This window comes from Mus caroli, unplaced genomic scaffold, assembly GCF_978045245.1.
Source record: "Mus caroli unplaced genomic scaffold, Mus_caroli_1 scaffold_2, whole genome shotgun sequence".
Classification (NCBI taxonomy): Eukaryota; Metazoa; Chordata; class Mammalia; order Rodentia; family Muridae; genus Mus; species Mus caroli.
Window position 1 is genome coordinate 34,094,564 of NW_028227257.1, and position 25,908 is coordinate 34,120,471.

Here is a 25,908-nt window from a genome sequence, read left to right on the forward strand (position 1 = left end):
ACTAGGAACAGAGCTTCCTCTCTGCTCAGTTGACAGCCATCTCTGGTCCCACTTGCATTAGTAAAGAAACGAGTCTGCTGTGAAATACTGCATTTGTACACTGTACATTTGTACATTTGGTTTTCAAGCATAGTTGTTTTTCCTATGTCATACCATCAAATTTGATTTAATACACTTAAGCATACTATTCTGAAAAGGAGTCCACGGCACAAGAAAACATCAAGACTGCGAGAACATTTCAGAGTTAACCATGGAATAGCAAAACGCTAACCCAAGCAAGGGAATAGAGGCCCTTTACTGCCTAGGAAAACTAGCTTGGTATTTAACCCCAGGTTCCATCAATTGAGGAAGTTCAGGCATTTTGCAATGACTATTGGGAAGGACAGGAGAGGCCCCATCAGACTCATACTTATGGAGAAGGATGTCAGAGGAAGGTGACAAGGGTGCATTTGTTACATCTGGTGCACTGGAAGAATAGCAGCAATTCCCTAGAAAGGGTGGAACTGCTAACTAGCTTCCTCCCTCTCCCTCCTTTCTTCCTTCCCTTCTCTCCCTCTTCCCTCCTCTCCCTCTTTCTAGGTTGAACTTTCCATCCTCCTGCCTCAGCCCCTGAAGTCTCAGGATCACAAGTTCTGTGTGCTCAACCACTTTTCTCTACAGCAGTAATACAACTCCAGGATGGAATTGTGGTCTTGTACCCATGGCTATGTCTTGCCTTCGTTCTGGAAACAACTCAAAGTCTCTTTTTCCTACCTCCCTGTTGCCTGGCTCTCCTGATACCTCCATTGGGGAAATGGACAAGTTAAAAGAAGTCACTGCTCCTAAAAAATCTTAATGACCAAGAATTGTTGGTTTGATGTTTTAGCCACATTATCAATTTCCACATGAGTAGAACAAGCTTAATAATGGACCTCTCTCTGCCTTTTAGAATAGTTAGGAGATACAATGGGCTGGTAGCTACAAACCCCTGAGGCCAACACATAATAAGCACAATCTATCTCTGTCTCTATCTCTATCTCTATCTCTATCTCTATCTCTATCTCTATCTCTATCTCTATCTCTATCTCTCTATCTCTATCTATCTATCTATCTATCTATCTATCTATCTATCTATCTATCTATCTATCTATCAAACAAATATTTGCTACTATGTCTGGCAAGTAAGTTACCTCTAAAAATGAGTAAATTCCATGTTAATGAACACAGTATCCAAGGATATTAGTTTGAACAAATATGTTATTGTGGTGTACTTTTGGTCATTCTTTTTGGTTTTGTTTGCTCATTTGTTTGAGACCAGGTTTATCTATTACGTAGCTCTGGCTGACCTGGAACTTGCTATGTAGATCAGGTTAGCCTCAAACTCACAGAGATTGCCTGCCTCTACTTCTGCTGGGACTAAAGGCATTCACTACCATGACCAGTCACGTCCCGCACTTTTGGTCATCCTTAAATTTGGAAAGAAAAAGATGAAAAGAGATATTAGGGCTGGGAGTGTGGTGTACTCAGTGTAGTGAGCCTCGGAAGTACAACAGATACTTAGCATGCACCACAAATAAACACAAGCAATGTTAGTGATTAAATGAACTCCAGCTCTCACCCTATTATCTGCTGAGGTCAGGAAGCAAGACCTCAATGGTTTGCAGCCCCCCCCCCAAACCTTACTAACCCCTGTGACTTATACTTAGGGGAGATCTTTTTCACTCTGTGTCTGTCCCCTGCAGAGCTTGGGGACATGGTTTCCATTTTTCCTAGACATGGAAAAAACAAATGTCACTAAATTCTACTCCTTATCAGCCTAGACTCTAGTTTTGCTTACATATAGCAGTGCAGAGACTAAAGCTCAACCCTGCACAAAAGTTCCAAGAATAGCCTTTGAACTATGGATATGAGATGGGGGGAAAAATCTCCTAGCTGAAAACCATTGTGCACTGAGCATGTGTGTCAAGTTTATGGGAGAAAACAATGTAACTAATTAAAGTCCATTCACACCAGGGTATAAAGAAAGCACTAAAAGCCAAGAAGCATGGAAGGACACCTGGTCTACCTCCACTACTTTGTAGAGATGGCCAGGAAGTAGAGGGTACCTAGAACTTGCCCAGCTAAGGCAAACGCAGCTCCAGCACCACCTTCTAGCTGCCTAACAACCGCCTCCCTGGATTGGTGGCTTTTTTTTCCCCCTCCCTCAGTCTTGGGCAGAGAACAAGTCAGGCTGGTTTGAAACTTGCCTGGGCAACCAGTGCCACCTGGTTTGTCTGCGTGTCCCGTGACTTGCAAGCAGACTCACATCATAAATCTTTGTACTATTCCATGCAGGGAAGAGGGGGTGGGGTGATGAACCTGGTTTTCTAGGCCCCAACCAACACGCCCATCATTCAGTAGCAATGACCTTCTGCTTCTCTGTCAACAACTAAGGCTCTATCAAAGAGCTAAGAGGCTTGACCTTCAACCTACAACCTCACCTCTGACCCTTGTAAAGATAATTTTCCAGTGCAAAACCAGTCCCTCCTACATATTCAAAGAGTATGCAGCATGCCAAATTGGCACAGCCATTTATGACCTCATTTAGTTATAACCCCCCTGATGGCTTTTCAGGTTAATAGCTATTGTCTGAGGATTTTTCTGACCTGAGAATGAAAAATGGGTCCATCCTCTTTAGTTGCTCCCCTTTAAACCTTCTGGAGACTTCCAGGGCTATACTGAATTCTACTTCATGCACGGAAGGTCCGCTGTATTACTCTTTCCATCACTGTGATACGTGACTGACAATTTCCCGGTTCTGGTGCCAGGAGGAATCAAGAAGGTAGAAAGTTCAAGTGCCTTCAAAGCAATTAAAATAAACAAGCAGGCAAGGAGCTTCTAGGCCACTCCCACCTCCTACAGAGAATTTCATCTGGTGGTGTCACCACACTCCCAGTGCCCAAACTTTGAAGGAGTGACGGGATTGCCAAGCCCTCTTCATTCACCAGCTTCTCTGCGTCCCTCAGCTCGCTGCAACCAGCACCTAGCTTTGTCTTTGATCACCTGTGGGTTTCAGAAGGTTCCAGACCATTTTCCCGGCTGATATTTGTCTGCACCATCTCCCGTTTCAGTTCTCCGATCTCCGAGGCGATCGTGTCAATGAGCTATACAGAGACAAAAATAGCATGACGTCAGGAAGTGAAGAGGCGGGCCCTGTTTCTAAAGCCAGGGAGCCCTCAACAGATGACCCTCCTACCCCCAGCTTTAAATCTTGGCTCTGTGAATTTCCTCTAACCAGAGGAAAAAAGAAAGGGGGAGGAGCAGGTCCCCTCTAAAAAGAGGAAGAACTTAGGTTTTGATATTGGGAAAGAGCTGGGGTTTCAGTATTGTAATAAGGAAAGGATTCTGACACCCAGTTTGGGTTGCTCAACATGAATATAGAAGAATAAATAAATCCTACTCAAACCAGGTCTCCAAACTCATTTTTTGTCAAAAGAAATATTTCAAGGATCTCTGTGAGGTGGAGGCCATCTTGGTTTACATAGTGAGTTTTAGACCAGCCATGGCTACAGAGTGAGACCCTGTCTCAGGGGAAAAAAAAATGTGTGAGTGTGTGTGTGTGTGTGTGTGTGTGTGTGTGTGTGTGTGTGTTTGTGTAACAAGGCATGGTGGCACACAACGATAATCCTAACAACAAGAGGCTGAGGAAGGGGTATAAAGATTTGAAAGTAGTCTAAGCTACACAACAAGACACTGGTTCAAAAAAATAGACGAGAAAACAATGTAGTACTTACAAATTCAAATTTGCCAAGATTCTAGGGATAAAGCCAGGCCTCATACACACTATGTAAATATTCTACCCGAGCTATATCTCCAGCTTTCATTCATTAGTTAACTGAGGCATTGAAGAGCCAGACCTAGCCGGGCGTGGTGGCGCACGCCTTTAATCCCAGCACTCGGGAGGCAGAGGCAGGCGGATTTCTGAGTTCGAGGCCAGCCTGGTCTACAAAGTGAGTGCCAGGACAGCCAGGGCTACACAGAGAAACCCTGTCTCGAAAAACCAAAAAAAAAAAAAAAAAAAAGAGCCAGACCTTACCACGCAGCCTAGGCTAGCCTTGAAGAGCCAGGCCTTACCACGTAGCCGAGGTTAGCCTTGAACTCACTAAGTATGACAGTTTGGCCTTAAATTTGAGATCCTCCTGCTTCAGTCTCTCTCTTTCACTGTAGTTTTTGATTTGGTGTTTTGAGAAAGGGTTTTTTGTAGGTCATTCAGGTTGGTCAGGAACTGACTGTGTACACCAAAGCTGACCTACAACTCAAGGCAACCCTCCTGTCTCAACCTCCTGAGCAGTAGGATTCTAGACATGAGCTACTACTATGCCTAGCTTAGCCTTTTAAGATGATAAATGTGAAGCCAGTGGGTCATTCTGCTCCCAGCTACATGAAAGGTAAAGGCAGAAGGATCATTTGAACGCAGAAGACTAAGACCATACTAAACAACATGGGAATCTACACACCTGCAGGAATGATTGAATGAGTGAACAAATGAATATAAAACCTTGAAATTAAACCATAAAAGCATGGAGACAGGTTATGGGGTGGGGGTGGTGGTGAGTTTGCTCAAGTCTAGGAATGAGTAATTCGGGTTGGGGAAGACCCTGGAGACATCTAGGGGATAACTGTGACCTCTTCTGGTAATGACTTCAGCTGTCTCGTGTCCCTCACCTCTTGTGAAGATGCCCCATCTCATCCCAAAGGCTGGAGTAAATCTCAGGCTCATTCATTCACCTTGGTTCCTCCCAGCCCAATCCTCCACATGTCCACCTATCTTCTCTTTGGCATTGCTGAAGACTGAACTCAGGATCTGTGCATACCAGGCCAGTGATAGGCCCCCGAGGTACACTCTCCAGCTTCCCAATGTAACCAGTCACTGTAAGTGTATAGAAAGCATGTATGGTTGCTACCCTGTTCCAGACTTTTGAAAGTGCAGCTATTTTTTCATATATGCGTGGCTTATGCTAACACTCAGTGAGCCTATTTATAAGCTATTTGAAAAGCCTGACTTCATTTATTCATCCACTCAGCTTCAAACCTTTATGGGCACCCACTTCATGCCAGGCATGAAGTGGAGAGAGTAAAGTTGGCAGGTCTCGATTTTCACTGGTTGGAGAAATAGACCCCAGAACTGAGTGTTGAGACTTTCTGGATTGAAGGTAGATAAGGGGGACTTAGCAGGTAACGAAGGGGCCTTGCTACCGAGTGTGGGTTATCAGGAAAAGGTGTTTACACAGGAAATAGAGCTCTGAATGACATGGAAAGATCAAAGGAACAGCCTATCATGCATAAAGTTCCAGAACCTGGAAAATGAAGTATGCAGGCACTAGATGATGTTAATATTATTAAAAATATTACGCTCTTCATGCCTTTGAGTTTCCTGCAGTAAGAGCCAGTGGGCATTTTTAATTTTGGCAATTGGGAGACTTCCATTTCATAATCTCTAGACACTGTCTAGTTGGATTTGGGACATAGCTCAGTAGCTGTGGCACTTGTCTAACCAACACAAGGTCCAGAGTTTGATCTACAGCATGGTCAAGAAAAAGAAATCTTGTCTTTGGGCTATAGATGCTTGTAAGTGCTAGTGGAGAAAGGGGATACTAGTTAAGAACAATAGCAGGGCCCCACACAAGAGACCAGCTTGGACTTCTTGGGGTCAATGAGAACAGAAAGAAGAGGAAGATCCAGGAACAACTTGCCAGAAATGGATATGATGGTTGAATATGAAATTATGAGAAAAAATAATTAGAAAATGAAACTGTAGGGTGTGAGGGTGCACACTTGTGGGCCTGGACAAGAGGTAAGAGAGCCAAGAATTCAAGATCATCTTTGAACACAGTGAGTTCAGGGTCCAGCCTGGAATAATATCATCTCAAACACAAACAAGGTACTGGAGAAATGGTTCGGCAGTTAACAGCATTACTGATCTATCTGAGGATCAGGGTTCAGATCCTATCATCCACACTGGGTGTATCATGAAAGCTTAGAACTACAGCTTTGAGGGAGCTAAAACGTTCATGGGTGCTCACCATGGGTGCTCACAAGCACTATGGTCTAGACACAAGAGTGGTACATAGCAGAGGCCCCACCCAAGGGACATCCTACCATAGCCTTAAGCAAACCTCACAGATTAGATTCCTACCCCAGCAGCAGGAGTAGTTACCATGTCTCCATTCACCTCTGCACTCTTCATCACTTGGCTACCAACAACACTGGTTTGAACATAAAAGAGGGGACTGCAGGCCCGTGAGATAGCTGAAGATCTGAGTTCAATTCCTGGGTTCCCAGTGGCTTCCCCAGAAGAAGCAAGCAACCCTGGCAGTTGAGCTGCTTCCTGCAGCCATTTCGCTTATCATTGCACCTTGACTGCAGCTCTTGGCCTTGTCTCCCCTCCCTTTTCTAAACCTAGACAAGCACAGATCCTGTAGTGTGGCTCTCACTTAGTGGTACCAAGCAGGCTAATTACTGAGTACACCATTTCTCTGCACAGTGACCTGAAGGTCAGAAGGTAGATAAATGCAAATGTTACTCCTGGATGGATCCCTGACAGAGGGAGGCATGTTCTCCCCTTCATCCAATCCCTACTTAGCCCACACACTTGACAACATAGAGGGAATCCCTCAAGAATTGGACCAGAGTCAAATGTTCCAGGTCCAGGCCTGCTCTTAGCATTGCTTGTAGACATATTAGGCTCCTCCACCAGCAAATGTCATCACCGAGAGCTACTCCTTCCATTTGGTTCTTCCTAAATTCTTCTTTTGGACATTCTTTGAGGACAGAACCCCTCAAGGAACCCATGTTACAAGTTAGCAGGAGCGTCTGCAGGAGTCTTCTCCCGCACCTGGTGATATCAACTGAAGCAGTGGTCCTCAGTCTTCCTAATGCTGTGACCCCTTAATACAGTTCCTCAGGCTGCGACGACTCCCAACCATAAAATTATTTTCATTACTATTTTGTAACTCTTTTGCTACTGTTACAGTATTTCATTACCATTTTGCTACTATTATGAATGATAATATAAATATCTGTATTTTCCCATAGCCTCAGGTGACCCCTGTAAAAGACCCCCTAAAGGGGTCAAGATCCAGATTGAGAACCACTGAACTTAAGTTTCTACAATGTGTACAATCCCAACACAAGCATCAATCAAGAAGTCTGAATGTCTCTGCTGATGTCCCACTATGCTGAGGCTATGGTCCAGAGAAGACTGGATGCCGAAGCAACTGCAAAGCTAGTCCATGAGTGTGGCTTCTGACTACTCTGGTCACACAGGAAGCCTGCAGTTCATAGTGAAGGGGATAACAGTGGCTGTTATCTTGTCTAGTCAGAGGGTAAGATGGGACCTCAGGTTGGCAGGGCATAAAGTTTATGAGACAATGATCCTGACTCCCAAACCCTAGCATATCTCTCATCCTCAAAACAATACACAGAAACTAAGGTTTGAATCCAACAGATCTATAAAGTACAGCTCAGCATTTGGACTCGACTCCCCTCCCCTCCCCTCCCCTCCCCTCCCCTCCCCTCCCCTCCCCTCCCCTCCCCTCCTTTCTCCCTCTCCCTCTCCTACCCCTCCCCTCCCCCCCCCCTCTGCTTTAGTTCCAGCTAGAGAGTGTGAAACAGTGGTAACTGGGCCATCTTGGGGGGCTCAGGAAGGCCAGCCTTCAAATCCCTCTTCCTCTGTGGGCTGGGTCACCTTGGGCCAGTCACAAGTCTGAAGGGGTGATGCTATGAAAAGGTGACTGGAGGATTGAATACGGCCACTGGTTCCTAAGTATTCTCTTTCCTCTTCCTATATATAGTGCCTCCCATTTTTCAAAATCAAGATGACAGAGAGCTAATTCTAAGGGATGCTTAAGAGAGGTCCTGGAAGGGCCCTCTCAGCCTGGAAGAGACTGATCACCAGCAGCAAGGAAGGATCTGGGGCAGGGGCATCTCTATCTGTCCAGAATTTTCCCACCTACTGGGCACCCATTTTCCTCTAACAGGAAGAAAAGTCATTGTATGTAACTCTGTATACATGGGAGGGAGGAGGGAACAGGGAGGGAACCCCAAATCTTTTCTTTTTGGGGGGTTTAGATAAAAGCAGAATAATTCTCTTCAAGGTCAAGTAAAAATAGAACAAGAAAGTGCTTAGAGAGCGAGGCTACAAATCCCTGGTGTCACTCAGGAATGTTATCAATGCTGAGAAGGGATGTGCAGCTGATAGGGCGATGGCTGGAGACCCAGGGTGTGGGAAACGTCGGGCACTTGGCTGCCAGCTTCACAATTTCTTCTATACCCCAATTCATCAACGTGGCCTTGGAGTCTGGTGGGCTTTTGCATTCTGGGAATCAGCTGTGTGGGAAAAGACTTATTCCAGGACCTGAGAAATCACATGATCCAAACAATTCTCTCCCCTGTCTATTTCTGTTGACCTGCTGCTTCGTGGGTCTGGTGGGTACATCCCACACTGGGGGTTTTCCAAAGCCGACTCTGAAAATGATGGGCCCCGTCCACACTTGTAAACAATCTTTGTTACTGGAATTATCACCACGGAATAAAAGGTAGCACGGGCTCCCGGCTCCATTTATAGACAAGAGTTTGTTGATAGTGTTGTTGTTTTGAGACAAGGTCTCACATAGCCTTTGCTGGTCTCAAACTTGATATGTACTCAAGGTTGGCCTTGAACTTCTGATCGTCTAGCCTTGGAGTATTAGAATTATAAATGTGTCACTCCGACCAGCTATTTTCTTTGTTTTTGTTTTGTTTGAGACAAGGCCTCACTTGTACCCCAACCTGGTCTGGAACTATGTAGCCCAGGCTGACCTCAAACTTGAAGCAATCATCCTGTTTTACCCTCCTGAGTACTGGGATTACAAAAGCTGGTGACAATGCCAAACTTCATTCTTGCATGTTATCTCTGTGTTTTTTTCACCCAACAGAATGAATCATACCGACATGCTTCCTAGCTTACTTCTGCCATAACAGTCATTCAACAGAATCTGGCGGGAATCACCTAAATGTGGGGAAATACCCCAATCTTAATTTCCTTTGCTTATTGATCTATTTATAGAAGGATCATGCCATAGCCCTAGCTGCTCTAATATTTTCTGTGTGACTCAAGCTGGTGTGGAACCCATGACAATCCTCCTACCTCAATGTCTCCAATGTTGGGTTACAGATGCGCACCTCTACTCCCAGCCGACTTTGACTGTGACAGACACTGGGGTCAATCTCACTGCTTTGCTATCATGAGCAGTGCAGAGCTGAGCATCCTGGGGTTCTCCTTGTGTAACATATGAAAGCTCAGGGAAACACCAGCATCTATGTATTCAGGCTATAGGTGGTGTCACAGTTATCCATGTGCCTTTGCCCTTTTTTTTTTTAAACTGCCTCTGCCATATTTGAAAGTGTCCATGGCACTTGTCTGAATTTGATATTCTATTTTTCAAAAATATATATGCGTGGGTGTCATTCCTGCATGATTGTCTGTATAACACACATGTGAGTTTGGTGCCCTCAGGAGTGTCCATGGCACTTGTCTGAATTTGATATTCTATTTTTCAAAAATATATATGCGTGGGTGTCATTCCTGCATGATTGTCTGTATAACACACATGTGAGTTTGGTGCCCTCAGGAGTGTCCATGGCACTTGTCTGAATTTGATATTCTATTTTTCAAAAATATATATGCGTGGGTGTCATTCCTGCATGATTGTCTGTATAACACACATGTGAGTTTGGTGCCCTCAGGAGCCAAAAGAAAACACTGGATCTGGAATGTTACAGATGGTTGGGAGCTGCCAAGTGCTTACTGGGAATGAACCTGTGTCCTCTGGAAGAGCAGCTAGTGCTCTTAACCACCGAGTGATTCCTCCAGCTCTACAGATGTCCTATTTTTAATTGTGTGTGTGTGTGTACACATGCACATGCCACAATACAATCTGGGTCGTGGGTTCTTGCCTTTAACTTATTTAAGACAGGGTCTTTTGTATTTACTGCTGGGCTAGCTTAGATACAAACTTGTGGAGGTTTTCTTGTCTTGGCCTCGTGCCCCACTGTAGGAACACTAGGATTACAAGTGTGTGCTAACTGTACCAGACTCTGGGGATCCAAACTCTAGTAACTTGTGCTTGAATATTTAATGCCGTATCCACTGAAATATCTTCCCAGCCTGTTATCCACTTTTAACTTGAAACAATTCTGCTGCTGGGTATCAAAGGCATTGAGGTAAGCACTTCCATATTCCAACATCATATATATATTTACGCGTGTGTGTGTGTGTGTGTGTGTGTACACATGTATGTATGTACACACACACACACACACACACAGAGGAACTCAGCCCCACTTAGCCTGGAACTAGATATGTAGGCTAGCTTAGGACTAGATCATGATGTCCTCAAACTCACAGAGTTCTGCCTGCCTCTTCCTCCTGAGGGCTGGGATTAAAGGTGTGTCACTATATATATCCCCAATATCCAATTTTTAGATTTCATCCAATCTGATGGAGCAATTCTTTTTCTTTTTTACTTTGGCTTGCTTGGTACCGAGTATATTTTCGTTATGTATTTGCTGCATCTCTTTTTGCCTGTTCATATATCTGTTGCTCAGTTGGGGGATTTTTTTACTTTTCTCATTAAGTTGTACAAAGGTGTGGGTTGAATTCACTGTCCCAAATATTTCAAAAACTTTCTTTCAGACCATTGTAAATTAACATTTTCTTAAACCTTTAATGATGATAGAATCTCTGTTTTCCTTTCCCAGTCCTGGTGGTTGAAGGGACTTGTGTTTAGTAGCCAAGTCCTCTGTCATTGAACTCCAGTCTACCATTAATTCCATCTATCTGTCTGTCTGTCTGTCTATCTATCTGTCTCTCTATCTATCTTAGTCAGGGTCTCATTTCCTTGTATGTATGTATGTATGTATGTATGTATGCATGTATGTATGTATTTTAGACAAGGTTTAACTAGGCAGGCACGCTTATCACTGAGCTCTAGCCTATTCCTAATATTGCCTTTATTTATTTATTTATACATTTATTTATTTATTTTAAACAGGACTTCACTATATTGCCCCACTGAGCCTGAAACTTAATATGTCTGCTGACCTTAAACTCACAGAGATCAGCCTGCCACTGGCTTCCCAAGTGTTGGTATTTAAGGTGTATACCATCACACCCAGCGTTTTGGGGTACATTTTTCATTTAAAAAAGGGGGAGGAGGAGGAAGGGACAGAGAAAAGAAGAAGAAGAAGAAGAAGAAGAAGAAGAAGAAGAAGAAGAAGAAGAAGAAGAAGAAGAAGAAGAAGAAGAAGAAGAAGAAGAAGAAGAAAAAGGAGGGGGAGGGAGAGGGAGAGGGAGAGGGAGAGGGAGAGGGGGAAGAAGAGGAGGAAGAGGGGGAGGGGGAGGAGGAGGAAGAGGAGGAAGAGGAGGGAGAGGAGGAGGGGGAGGAGGAAGAGGAGGAAGAGGAGGGGGAAGAGAAGGAAGAGGAGGAAGAGGGGGAGGAGGAGGAAGAGGGGCAGGAGGAGGAAGAAGAGGAGGAAGAAAAAGAAAGAAGAATAGGAAGAGGAAAGAAAGGGAAGGAGAGAGAGAACTTCAAATTGAGGTCTTACTAAATTGTCTAGGTTGCTCTGTCAGTCTATTTTCCAGGCACACCTTGAACCACTGAGCATCCTGCCTCAGCCTCTCGAGTTATGGGGAATCCAGGGCTATGCTACCAGGCTAAAAGATAGAACAAAATCATCAAACTTGTCATTATGGTTCTTGTTCATCTTGAAGTAGTACAGAGCCCATACACTTTCTACTTTGACTTGTCTACAGGTTTTTATTTACACACATTTGTTTGTAAGCCTTCGATAGCTCTGGAATCAAATTTCGTATGTGACATAAAATCAGGACTGTGCCTGGGCTACACAGCAAGACTCCGTCTTAAGGAACCAAACAAAAACCACTCCAAAATTAGCAAAGCAAATAAAATATCATCAAACCTACAATCTTACACCAACAAGCCTTCAACCCTGAGATGACTACTTCTGTCCCTCCAAAATGAAGCCCTAGAAAACTAAGGACACTGTGTCCCTTATGTGTGATGGACCAGGTGCCCATTACTTTAGTATGCCAGATCTTCCTTGGACCTGAAAATCCCTGTGAAGACCTGGCTGCTGGCAGCCTTGTTCAACACTTGTACTTCACCACGGGGACTTCCCAAACCCTGGCAGAATACGCAGACGACGACCCCACCCTCACAATCAGCCCCATATCTCCTGCCAGGAGACATGCAGCTGCTGGGACCAGTTTTGTCTGTTACACAGAGACCAAGAAGGATCCCACCCCACCCCACCCCCACCCCACCCCCACCCCAGGGTCAGTCTTCAGCCAGCTACCCAGCTCCCTCATCTCCTACAGGATGACTCTGAAACAACAGCATGTCCTCAGGCTTCTTTTAGATGGACTCAAAGCCACCTTCAGGGGACTGCTCAGTAGTGGAGACTAGACTAAGATGTTTCCTTCTCTCTGCTCAACCCTGATCCCTAAGATACTTCCATAGAAATGTTCAGCTCTGGACTCTGACGAATGCAACCTCAGAAGCCTTCTAGCTTCCTCCTTGGACCCAAACCTTAACCATTCTAGCTGCTGGGCTTGCCTGAGGGTAATTTCTGAAGTTCACGACTCTCCCAAGTGTCCTTCACTGAAAGTCACTTCCCCAGGCAGGTCTTTTTTGTGTAGAGCTGTGTTCACCAAGCCCAGAGCTGTCCTCATGAATGAACTGAGCGCTCTTCCTTCTCCCAGCTTCCTCTTGCTAACTTCCCTGTTTGTTTGCCTTCCAGACAAGGGGTAAATCAGGACACTGAGGAGATAGAGCTCTGACCAGTCCCTTATCCTCAGCTGGGCAGGATGGGGAAGTAGGAGAAATTATGATAGCTACTATAAAGGGGCTGCTGAAGACTCAGAGAGATGGTTAGCTTGTTTTTTTTTTTTTGTATGTGGGATATGTGTGTGTGTGTGTGTGCGCGCGTGCTGTGTGCAAACAGACACATGTGACATGAAGTAAAAAGGCAATAATGAAGCCATGTGTTGGTGGCTCATGCCTTTAATTCCAGCACTCAGGAGGCAAAGGCAGGCAGATCTCTGTGAGTTCGAGGCCAGCCTGGTCTAGAGAGTTCCAGGTCAGTCAGGGTTACATAGAGAAACCTGTCTTGAAACAACTGCCCCTCCCCCTGCCAAAATAGGGATAATGATGAGAGGAGGGCAAGGTCCAAAGGGAGGAGAGGTGAGGTGAGAATAGGAATATCATGAGGGACAGAAAGACTACACATTGCTTGGTTTCTCATGTATGCAATCTAGATCTGTCTGTCTGTCTGTTTGTCTGTCTGTCTATCCATCCATCCATCCATCCATAGCCCTATACACATATGGGATATGAAACCAGGATGAGAACTATCTGAGCTGAGGAAAGGGGCTAGCTGGATGGGAAGAGGAGGGAAAAGGGAAGATAGTGGAGGGTAACATGGACAAAGTGTGTGTGTGTACATTTATTGTGACAGTGAAACGCGCTGTTTTGTAAGCTAAGTTAAAAGTTTTTCCTAAAGCATTATGCTCAGGTCTGTTCCCTTTACCACAGTATAAGGTCTCACTGTGCTACCATTTGCTTTAAAGCATGCTCCTCTTGATAATACATTGTGAGCCTCATGTGCTGACAGGTCAGAGAGAACAAAGATGGTTCCATGTTGCCAGCCATGGCTCATCAACATGGTGGAGGCTGCGGGGAGTATGGTTAGGCATATCACAGACTCAGTATCAGTGCCAGAGCCCTGGCCCACAGACACGCCAGTGGCCTCCCCTTCCTGCTTATGCCTATGTTTTCAGGTTCAGTGATGTGCTATAGAATAGAAGCACTTTGAAGAATGGACTTCTGTGTGTCTTCACTCTTTCTACAGCACTGGTTTGCTTTAGCAATAGCGTTTTAAACTTGATTTTGTATTTTCATTGTTGTTTTATATTTTATGAAGTGTTCATAAACCAGGCATAGTGAGCCATTCCTGCAATCCCAGCACTCTGAAGGCAGAGGCAGGAAGATCTTTGACTTTGAGACTGGAATGGGTCACATAATGAGTTCCCGGCCAGCCTGGGCTGTGTATGTAGTGAGACCCATCATAAAGAAAAATAAAATGTTATACTGTTCTAGGTTACAATGAGGAAGAACAATAAATGATTGTGTTCTGTCAAATTCAAGTTATTTCTAATTTTAAACTCTATGTCACAGATCACCAGGGACTGCGCACACCTTGGGAGACTCTGAAATCCTGCAAAGCTCAGACCTGAGGCGCCCTGATTGATGCTTTCACGAAGCTGAGGATGAAGAAGTCCGAGGTTGCATGAGCTAAGTTCTAGTGACCTGTTTGGTTGTCATGTTAAGCGGTAGACACACCATGTGCAGGGGGGACTAGCATCCTGGGATTTACCAAATCTGCCCTGCCTCTGCGTTCGCCAATCCAGTGCCTTCATTTCTGTGGGCGTGGCCAGGGCTCTTGGGAGGCATCCTGTTGTGGCTGAACCAGAAGCCTGAGCAAGCGGAAATGTGCGTAGTGCACAGGCACTCTTGGGGAAACACAAAGCCTAGGAAACAAAAATCTAGTCTGATAGCTCCGGTGTCTTTCCAGCCTTCAGACAAACCCCTTCAAACCCCTTCGGAAAGCGGCTTGAGGAGTTTCAGATTAACATCAAGGTTCCCTGTCAATGTATCAATTTAGCCCACAGAGCCTACTTGTATAGTTAAGAGAACAATGCAAAACTGGAAAAAAGGTTTTATGGCTGAGGGGTGGGGGTGGGGCTGGAGACGCAGCTCAGTGGTTACGAAAGCAAGCTGCTTCTCTAGTAGGTGGGAGTTCGGTTCACAGCACTCACAGGACAGCTCACGACTGTTTGTAACTTCAGTTCTAGGGGATCTGATGCCCTCTACTGGCCTCTGTGGGTACTGCTAGTGATATGAGTGATATGCAGATGGACATGTAAGCAAAACGGTCATACACAAAATAAATAACAAAGTTAATAAACACACACAGAGTTACAACTGGGCATCAACAAGCCAAACTCAGTGCCACCTGGAATATCAATTTGTTTGACTCTTTGGACAAAGGCCCAGACTATAAAACCAGATGCTAGCTTGGGAACGATCCAAAAACCACCAAGGATTTGTTTAGTAGAAAACAGAACATCATAAATTTTGGTTTTGTTTTTTTTTTTTTTTATTTTCTTATATGTCTTTAAGCATTAGGTTGAACTGTATAAAGTTGTGCTGTTTATGGGCCAAATAAGTGTTAGATAATCACTGGTTAAATAATTGCTAAATCAAGACTGGTAGATATATCAGCTGCCTTGCAGAAGATGTTAAAACCAGTTCAAGATGCTGTTCTTAAGAACAGTACAGTTGATTTATACCTGTAATCCCAGCACTCTGGAGGCTGAGGCAGGAGAATTACAACTTAGAGGCCAGCCTGGGATATATTTTCTCAGAGAGGAAAGGACAAAAGGAAGCAAGGAAAGAAGGAAGAGAGAGGAAGGGAGGAAAGAGGAAGAAGTAGGGAGGGGAGAGGGCTCAGGAATAGGGAGGGAGCAAAGTGGGGTGGGACAAAGCCTGTGAAGAAAGAGGGGGTATACTTTCATGCACTGATTATATTTGCCTTTTATATGTGTTATGTGGTTGATTTTTGTTTGTTTTTGTTTTGTTTTTGAGACAAGGTCTTAGAGGCTTAGCCCAGGCTAGCCTCTAACTCAAGATCATCCTGCCCCAGTCTCCCAAGTGCAGTAAGACACTATGTATGACACTGGTCTTCCACTGACTCTTCATTTAATAGTTTCTGCTCCTTGGAAACAGTTCTTAAAGCTGTTGATCTGGCCGGGAGGTGGTGGCTCACGCCTTTAATCCCAGCACTTGGGAGGCAGAGGCAGGTGGATTTCTGAGTTTGAGGTCAGCCTGGTCTACAAAGTGAGTTTCAGGACAGCCAGAGCTACACAGAGAAACCCTGTCTCAAAAAAACAAACAAAAAAAAAAGCTGTTGATCTGGGGCTGGAGAGATGGCTCAGCAGTTAAGAGCACTTGCTGCTCTTGAAGGTGACTTGGATTTTACAGCCACATAGTGACTCATGACCACCCAAAACTTTAGTTCTAAGGGATCCAACGCCCTCTTCCAAACAGTATGGGCACACACACACACACACACACACACACACACACACACACACACAGAGTATACAGACATACACATAAGGCCTAACACTTAAACACATAACATAAGTCTTTTTAAAAAGCTATTGATTTTCTCATTAGTGAGAAAAAATAATCTGCAACATACTGTTTTATGCTGTTATAACAGAGTACCTGAGGTTGGGGTAATTTATAAACAACAGGTTTATTTCTTACAATTCTGGCGTGCAGGAAGTCCAGAAGTTGCATTGAGCACAGGCTATACACTGAGCATAGGCTATACACTGAGCACAGGCTATGCTGAGCCATTCCATGGAGGTGCAGACGTGTGTCAGAGAGGAAGGCGGTCACAGCGATCCTTTCTCCAGAGCCTATCCTCCAGGTAAGCAAGCCACTCCCACGATGACAGTCTGAACACATTCTCCAGGGAAGAGCCACAGAGACCTCAGTACTTCCTTAAGGTCATGCTTCATCACCATTGCAATGAGGAATTCATCTCTAACACAGAAACCTTGGGGGACGCAGTTCAGCCAAAAGCACCCCTGGATTTTCACTTCGCTGCAGTTAGCCCTGGACTTTGGGATTATTTATTCTGAAAGGCTTATCAGCTGAGCAGTCTTGGTCTTGGTGCAGGGATGGCTTATTAGGGGGTGTCATTTAGATTCTGAAGACTTCAGTCTCCTGAAGGCTGAGTGGGTGAGTGGGCCTCTCTGATGCTCCTTCCAACTCAACCCTGGTGTTCCCAGCTGCCCCACTGGGCCTTCCCTAAGTTTGGGGTCACACTCACTTCCTTTACTATTTTTTTTTAACTTCCTACAGAGCAGCTGTCTGTAGTGGGGTTTCTTCACACACCAGAGGAAAAGGAATGACTGACTCACTCTTTCTGGAGAGCCACCCAAATACACAGGTCATCATTTTAAATAAGAAACCTATCAGATTTAGTGTTTCCAACTCACTGAACTGACCCAAAGAAATAGACATGTGAAAGACTGTTCTCAGCAGGACAATTTATAACACTGAACCATGGAAAAAGGACTAGATGTCTAGCAACTGTGGGTAAACAGTGCGATACAGCAAGACAGTGGAATACTGTGCAGCCTACATATGGCGAATCTGGTGTGTGTTATTGAGATGAAGATGCTGAAAGACAGTATGTGTCCTCTGAGTCCACTAAAATCATATATATATATGACTATAGTGAGTCATCTATATATATAAAGTATGTGCGTATGTGTGTGTGTATGTGTATGTAATGATGCAATAAAATAGAATTATAAATAGACAAAGCAAAAACCTGGACAGGCTTTTATGCTTTTTTCTGGTGTTCTCTGAGCCCATTTACATTGGAATTACTGCAGGCACAACACCTTACAGGCAAAGGCCCTTTTCCATTTTTACCTTTATAAAAACTTCTAAACTGATTCACTTTTTTTTCCTCTCAAAGGAAAAAAAAAAGGGGGGGGGCTGGAGAGATGGCTCAGCAGTTAAGAGCACTGGCCACTCTTCCAAAGGACCAAGGTTCAATTCCCAGCACCCACATGGCAGCTCACAACGTCTGTAGTCTGTAACTCCTGTTCGAGGGGGATCCAAAACCCTCACACAGACATACCTGCAATCAAAACACCAATGTGCTTAAAATAACAATAAATTATATTTTAAAACCCCAGCTATCTTCATTAGCAGAAGACTAGTTCAGTGAGTGTAGAACAGGGGATGCTGTGAAGAACAGGGGATTAAGTAGCTGCCATGTTTTCTGGGCCCCTGGGCTTGGTTATTTAGTACTTCTGTGACAAGAGCTTAGTTCTGCCTTATGCAAATGGAAACATCAGGTCCCTGTATTGGTGCAGACCTTGATAAACAGTCTAGGGTGTTCTGTCAACAGCCATGGCTGAGCTAGTGAGTCATCTTCCTTCCTTCCCTGGAGCTGGGAAGCTAGTTACTAGTCATTGCCAAACTCACCTATCTCTCCCGGACAAGGTCTTATTATAGAAACCAGGCTCCTTCAGACTTCCCATGCAGCCCAGGCTTCCCTGGAATTTGGGATGCTTATACCCTAGCTTCCTGAGTGCGGAGACCACAGATTTGTACCACCACATGAAACTCTAGGCTATGTCTTCCTTCCTTCCTTCCTTCCTTCCTTCCTTCCTTCCTTCCTTCCTTCCTTCCTTCCTTCCTTCCTTCCTTCCTTCTCCTCTCTTCCTTCTAAATAAATCTCAATTACACACCAGGATTGACTTTAATATGGAGTCGCATTCTTTATTCCAAGCATTAGTTATGTGGAAGGTATTTTTTTTCCTAGTTAAAAAATACAAGCAAGCTCTATAATTTTCCTTGTGCCTTGTTGCTTCTCCCCAGCCCACACCAAATCCCTATAATTTCAAACTCAGTAAGCATCAGCGTCTATGAGCAAAGTATCATTTCCCCAGAGGTTTCCTTTCTCAGGCAGAGTAACATGGGATGTGACAATGTGATGCTGGATGACTTCCTTAAAGAAGTCACCGCTTCAGTGACACTTGGGAGCATCCATGGTGCTAACCTGTTCAGCATGATTACATAAAACTGCCCTGGATGCAGAGTGAACCGGTTGAGCAGTGTGCACGCAGGGCAGGGAACAGAGTGTGCCGGGTCCACCAGACCTGCTGGCTGAAGGCTCTCTATTGATGATCATCTTCCGGGAGTGCTTACTACCAGAATCACAGTGAAATGTACTTAGTGTCCCTGGGGACACTAGCCACAGTACTTGTGGCTTGGGTTTCTAATAAGAATAGTAAGTAATAAGAAGAATAGATCAAATGTTCAAAAAGGAAGAACTAGAGTCGGAGGCATGAATCTGCAACTTGCAACATCAGGATGAACATTTTGCAACATGGAGATGTTTTCTGTAAGCCCAGAATCATCATATCTTCTGACAACATATTCTCAGTTTAGAGAAGGGACGCGGGGCGGGGGGGAGGGGGGACTCTGAGAAGGGAATTTGCACTATAAGCAAATTACAGCCCGGTTATTCTCATTTTCATGAATATGATCAGCAACCTCAGGGGATGAGTCACTGAGATGTGAAACTTACTAACACACAAAGGCTTTGTTCCTCTCCGGGAAGCTCCTGAGGTTCTTGGAGGCTGACTGTTTCAGACAGGACTTTCATAGCAGGTACCACTGGTGCCTGCACAGGCCCCACACTCCACTTTTCCCTTAGGCTGTGCAAGTTTTCTACAGCAAGAATCTGAAGTCTCTATACAGAACCACCCCAAAACGCTGGAGAGTCAACATCACAGGGTGGCTCTCGGCTAGGGGCTGCCAGGAGTTGGAGCATGAAAGACCCAGCTCTCTCACTGGCTCAGTCTCATAGCCTCTGAGACTGACTGAGCCTGGTCTTGGCTGCCTTTCCTCCTTGCCTGACTTTCTGCTCCCCTGCTTGAGTTTCCTGAGTCCACCCCCTAAACAAAGTGAGTATCAGGATTCCACAGGTATCCAATTCTCAGATGTTCCTATCTGTTTTCAAAGAATGGTGTGGTATTTTCAAATAACCTACACAACCCTCCTATGCACCTCAAGCAATCCCTGGATCACTTATAGTTCCCCGCAAAGTGTAAGCACCATGTGAATTACTCTTATACTGTGTCATTTCAGAAATAGTGACAAGGAAGTTGACATATGCTCAGCACAGGTGTAATTGTTCCCCTTGATTTTTGTCAGTTATGTTTGGTTGAACTCAGAGATGTGAAATGCAGACACGAGATCCCCATCTCTACCAGCTTTAGCCATGTTCCCATTACCCCTAGTGAAGTTTAGTTATTTTGGACAGTGGTGCAGAAAACATGGGAGATACACATCTCTTGGACATACTGAGGTAGTTTCTTTTGGATACATACCTAAGAGTGGGAGAGATATTTATGAGAGAAAATCATGTTACAATAATTGAAGAAATTGAAAAATATATGACTAAATGAAAAGTTAGCTCACGCTTGTAAGTTGTAAGAATTTATATTACTAAGCTAGTCATACCATCCAAAGTATTCCACCAATTCAAGGAGATCTGTATTAAAATCCCAATGGCATTTTTCATAATAATGGAAAAAAGACAATCTTAAAATTTATTTGAAAGCACAGGATTCACTGAATAACCAAAGTATCTTGAACAAGAAGAATGAAGTTGGAATCATCAGACAAACTGACTTCAGAATAGTCTACAAAGCTATAGAAATCAAAGCAGTGTGGCACTGGCATAAAAACAGTAACATAGGCCAGTTATATAAAGCCCACCCTATAGAAAATGCTGATTTTTGACTAGTATGCAAACAACAGACCTTGTGAGTGGCAAAGGTGGTTTCTTTAAGGAATGATGCTGAGAAAACTGGATGTCTGTCTGCATGCTCAAGGGTGAAACCAGACCCCTAGCTCTAACTGTATGTAAAAATGACCTAAAATGGATCAAAGACTTAAACATAAGAACCAAATCTATGAAGCTATTAGATGATAGCATAGGACACTTCTCCATCATATTGGTTGGGCCACACATATTTTTGTAGTACAAAATCTCAAAAACAACAAAGGCAAATATATATATATATATATTTATATATATATTTATATTTATATATATATATATTTATATATATATTTATATTTATATATATATATATATATATATATATATATATATATATATTCCCCAAAAGGGTTATACCAAACTAAAAGCCTCTGCACAGCAAAAGAAATGAGAAGCATCTGAATTTTGAATATGGTAAAAGGTGTATAGACAGATAATATAAGAAACTCAAATAACTCAACAGCCCCCAGAACCATTATTAAAAATATAAGCAAGGGACCAAAATAGATATGCCCTTAAACTACTACATACAGATGGTCAATGGGCATCTGAGAACAAGGTTTAACATCACTAATCACAGGGAAATAAGAATCAAAATGAGTTTGGCCATGAGAGAGAAAACAATTGTTTCCCCACAAAACAAGGGCAGCTGTCCTGGCCCTAGAGAATGTACCCCTCTTACTGGCCTCTGTGTGGCTTAGTGTAGTCATCATGGAAAGCAACATGGAAGCTTCTAGAATCTCATCCCAGGTCCCTGAATCCATGGCACGCTTCCTAAGTAGTTCATCTCTCTCAGACAGCAGTCACTGAGATTTTTTCATTTCAAAATAGAGACTGAGATTCAATGTCAGTCCTGTCACAGGCTCACCGCAACACATGCTATTCGTGTTTCTTGTAAGTGAGTGGGCTCCGTAATTGGAGATTTAATTTTCCCATCCAGGGCAAGAGATTTGAGCAGCAGTCTTTAAAAATATACTGTCAACTGTGGAGGAACAGTGGAAGTGTTTGTGGCTCTCAGAAATGCTGGCGCTACACATGGGAAAATGGGTTAAGTACGGCGTGATGACCGAAGGCTATTATTAATCCTGAATAAGGAAGGACGCTCTGATGCAGGAGGCAACATTGGATAGATCTTGAAGATATTTTGCTAGATGAAACTAGTTAGTCAGAGAAGGATACATGTCGTGAGCCCACTCACAGGAGGAACCTAAAGCTGTCATCTTCACAGAAGCAGAGAATGCCGGTAACAAAGAGGAGAGGAAACCGCTGACTATTTGGTGAGGATAGTTTCAGTTTTGCAAGATGAAAAGAGTTTGGGAGCTGAAGGGTGGTGACGGTTGCATAATAATTTAAATGTACTTAATGCCAAAGAAGTAGACGTTGAAAAACGGATATAGTTACAAATTTTATGGGACACACACTTACCTACGATTAAAACAATAACAGAACCAGACACCACAGTAGTCTTTTGTTTGTGGGTTTTGTTTGTCTTGTTTGTGGGCTTCCTATTGCTACGGCATAGATGCTTGTTTGCTTGTTGACAAACCCATGCTGTAGAGACTCACTTTTAAAGAAACAACCATAATGACACAGTAACAGCTTCTGAATGGTGGTGACACTGAATGTCATCTGACATGAAGGCCTAGAGTAGCTCAAGTGTGAAGCGGCCCCTCCCCCACTGCACTGTCACTGGTTCTTTGCACAGGGGATGAGGTCATCTCTGTGTGGGACACGCTCAGATGCTGGGAACTAAATGCTTTCCCGGACCTGGTGGCATCAACTAGCCAGGACAGTAAAGCAAGGCCCTGCTGCTCAGTCGGTGGGGTGGTGAGGGATTACCATCATCTTGAGAAGGTCAGGATCTTTCTAATGTGGACCAGCCTTCTGCAATCGAGAAGCTGGACTGAGATATCCCAGGAGGGCCCATTTGATTGACAGAGATGACCAAAGTCGACAAGCTCAAACACCACCCCTCTCTCTTTGTGTTTATGGAGAAAAGTGGGGAGTCCCTGTCTTATCTGGCTTGTAGCGGTTTGCTCCAGGAGAGCACATTTTCTCTGACCAGATGACTTTTGTCTGAATCTAGTTGACACATAGTTGAGGAAGACTCTTGGAGCTGAGATAGAGCCTTGGAATCTGTTTTTAATGCTCAGCTTAATCTAGCTATCGAAACACGTAGAGTGGTAAGTCGAAAATAGGTGCAAGCTGCTGTAGGAATCCAGCTCCTGTGTATAACCTCACTATGCATAACTGCCAAGCCCAAGGTCCCCAGATGGATGAAAGAACACATAAATAAAATGTGGCATATGCATACAATGGAATAAAAGCCTTAAAAACAAATCCTGACGTGCTACCAGACGGCTAGGAATACAAGCAAAGGAAGACCTTGGAGTCCTTCAATGGGAGCTATGGTCTACCTCTCTTGTGTGGTCTCAAGGCCATGGCTTGCTGCACATCCAGATACTGGGCTCATTCGTGAGATTATTGTTTGTTTGTTTGTTTAGTTTTCAGTTGTATTGATTATTTTATTACCACTGTGATCAAAATGCTTGAAAGAAACACTTTGTAGAAGGAAGGATTAGTTGTGACTCACAGTTCTGGAGAGATCAGACTGTTGGAAAGGCATGGTGGAGACAGCCATTCACATCAGGACAAACTAGGAAGCAGGAAGCAGGCATGGACTGGTGGAAGTGGAGGCCTGTGTTCAGTTATCCCTTGTCCCATTTTCAATCGACCTGTGCTTCCAGCCCACCCAGCCCATGGCGTGGTGCCACTCATTGCTAAGTTAGACCTTCCCATTAGACTTCATCCTCTGGAAATGCCTTCATAGACAGGCGTGCTTCAGTCTCCTAATGATTCTAAATCCAGTCATGTTGACACTGAAGATTACCCAGCACACTGGTGACGTAGGAGGTGGAACCCTGGGCCTTGCACATACTGGGAAGTGTGCTGACACTGAGCCATGCCCCCAGATCTTGGACTCACTCATGTGAATCAGCCATTCTTATAGTCACAGCGTTATTTCTTGGCTTCACACATAAGCACCATTTAAAATCAGTACCAAGTATATGGACTTGGTGAAAATTCATTAGACTGAACACTGATGGGAGTCCTTCCTATGACACATGGCATTTCAGGAGGAAATGAAACATGGAATTGTCAGGACAAATGCAGTAGAATCATCTGGAGACTAAAGACTTGTGACAATGGGAGATCCTGACTGGATCTAGGAAGGTGGGAAAAGAAGTTCCTTAAGGACATAGCTGGAGCCATCAACAAACCCAGGGGATGGGCTACAGAAGGTTCTCAGGTCAACGATTAAGTGTTTTGGTTTTCATCATGGATTGTGCTGAAATAACAAAATTTATAGCCAAATGTGATGGCATAAACCTGTGTTCCAGAAATCTAGAAGCAGGGACAGGAGGACTTTGAGTCCAAGGCCAGCCTAGGTTCACAGCGACACCTTGCCTCAAAATACGAGAGAGAGAGAGAGAGAGAGAGAGAGAGAGAGAGAGAGAGAGAGAGAGAGAGAGAGACAGAGACAGAGAGACAGAGAGAGAGAGAGAGAGAGAGAGAGAGAGGTGAATAGATATCAATGTTCTCAGGATTTAGAGGTACATACTTAGGGGGTTCTTCAAGTATACTCTCAAGTGGCCCAGAAAATATGCTACTTGTGAATATAACTCCTATAGAAAGAGGAAATCACACACACACACACACACACACACACACACACACACACTCACACACACACACACACACACACTCATGCACACTGGCACCAATGCAGTCTTGTGGACTTAGGAAGAGAGACAGTGAGAGAGCAAGTGGGGACACGTGTAAGTGATTAGGGAGCTGGAACGAGGGTAATGAATGGCTTTACAGGAATCCTCCTGCTACGATGGCAACTTCTACGAAACCTAAAACTCTATCAGTAAAAACCACTCCCCTCTGAGGAAATGAAAACTTCTAACAGTGCACCCAGGAATGACACCAGGCTGCCGGCAATCCCTTCTTTGATTTCAAATGGCTCTCCAAAACTCACTTTGCACATTCCTGTTGGGAGAGCTCTTTTCTGGAAAGTTCTGTCAGTTCTGTTCCTTGCCCTCAAAATCTGTAATAATGTACCCTTGGCGCAGCGGAAGTGTAGCCAGCTGCTCTGGGGGCCGCACCCATTCCTGCTCAGACTGGCAGTTCCTGGGCATGGGGACCAGTGCCAGTGGCCACAGGCAGGACTTCTTGTTCCAAGGAAAGGCTAACCTTTAGCTTCCTAATGAAATCTGGACCCATAGCTATGGTATGAAGTCTTCTCTGGCTCTTGTTCCTGTGCGACCCCTGGGGCAAGACTGTAACTGGCTCATGCCTCTGTTTGCTTACCTGTAAAAGGGGCAACGGGTAATGGTAGTTTGGTGGAAAAATGAAGGAAGCTAGTATGAGAAATAGATTCAGCATTTTGTGGGCCCAAGACCTCAGCCAAAGTCAGCCCAAGCCACTGGTGGGGACAGCCACTGAGTGCGGGAGCATCAGCACACAGGAGTGTGTGTGAGTATATCCCATGTTTATATGCACATGTAACATATATACCACTGTACACATTTACATTCACATATTATATACACATGCACATTTATACACATATATACACAAACATACACACACATACACAGTAACACACATACTCATACACAAGCACACATATACAGTAACACACACACTCATTCACATGCACACATGTACCACAAATACACATACATTCACATATATATATATTCACATACACACATAAGATATATATAGACACATACATACAAATACACACATATATATGCAATTGTTTTGTTTTGTTTGTGACAGCTGGTCTCAAATTCACTGTGTTATCATGGAGGATGGCCTTGAACTCTTGATATTCCTGCCTCTACCTCTCAAATGCTTAGATTTACTTTATTCATTTTTTTAAAAGACAATGTCTTACTATGTAGTCTTGGCTGTCCTAGAACTCACTATGTAGCCCAGGCTAGCCTTAGATTCCCAGAGATCCCCCTGCCTCTGCCTCGAAAGCACTGGTACTAAAGGCATGCACCACCATGCCTGGCTCTACTTTATGTGGCACTGCCACACCCAGCAAAACCATCTGTATTTACTGAACTCACCCAGAGGATTTAGCTGTCAATAAGTCCAGAAAGGGAGGAAGGGCTTTCGATTATAGGATATTGTTAACTTTCATGTCACTTGAGAAGAAGTACAATTTCATTTAGTGGACGGGAAAGGTGGTTCAGTGGGTAAAGCGCTGGCTGAGTGACCATGAGCTCAGATGCCCAACATCCATCCATCCATCCATCCATAAGCTTGGTGTGAAGCTGTGTACCTGCAGTCCCAGTGATG

The 25,908-nt window shown here is 44.2% G+C and overlaps 1 protein-coding gene across 5 annotated transcripts in view; it reads right to left on the reverse strand.

Moving 5' to 3' along the window:
* The window catches only part of Rin2 (Ras and Rab interactor 2), a 206,771-nt gene that overhangs the window by 62,480 nt on the left and 118,383 nt on the right, over positions 1 to 25,908 (reverse strand). For 4 of the 5 annotated variants that reach the window (XM_085833612.1, XM_029472237.2, XM_029472239.2 and 1 more), the window contains one exon: positions 3,022 to 3,122. In XM_085833612.1, coding sequence (XP_085689738.1) covers positions 3,022 to 3,122 — 101 coding nt within the window. Of the gene's footprint in view, positions 1 to 2,624; positions 2,769 to 3,021; positions 3,123 to 25,908 lie in introns of those variants that run through there. The other variant, XM_029472248.2, reaches the window with a different exon arrangement.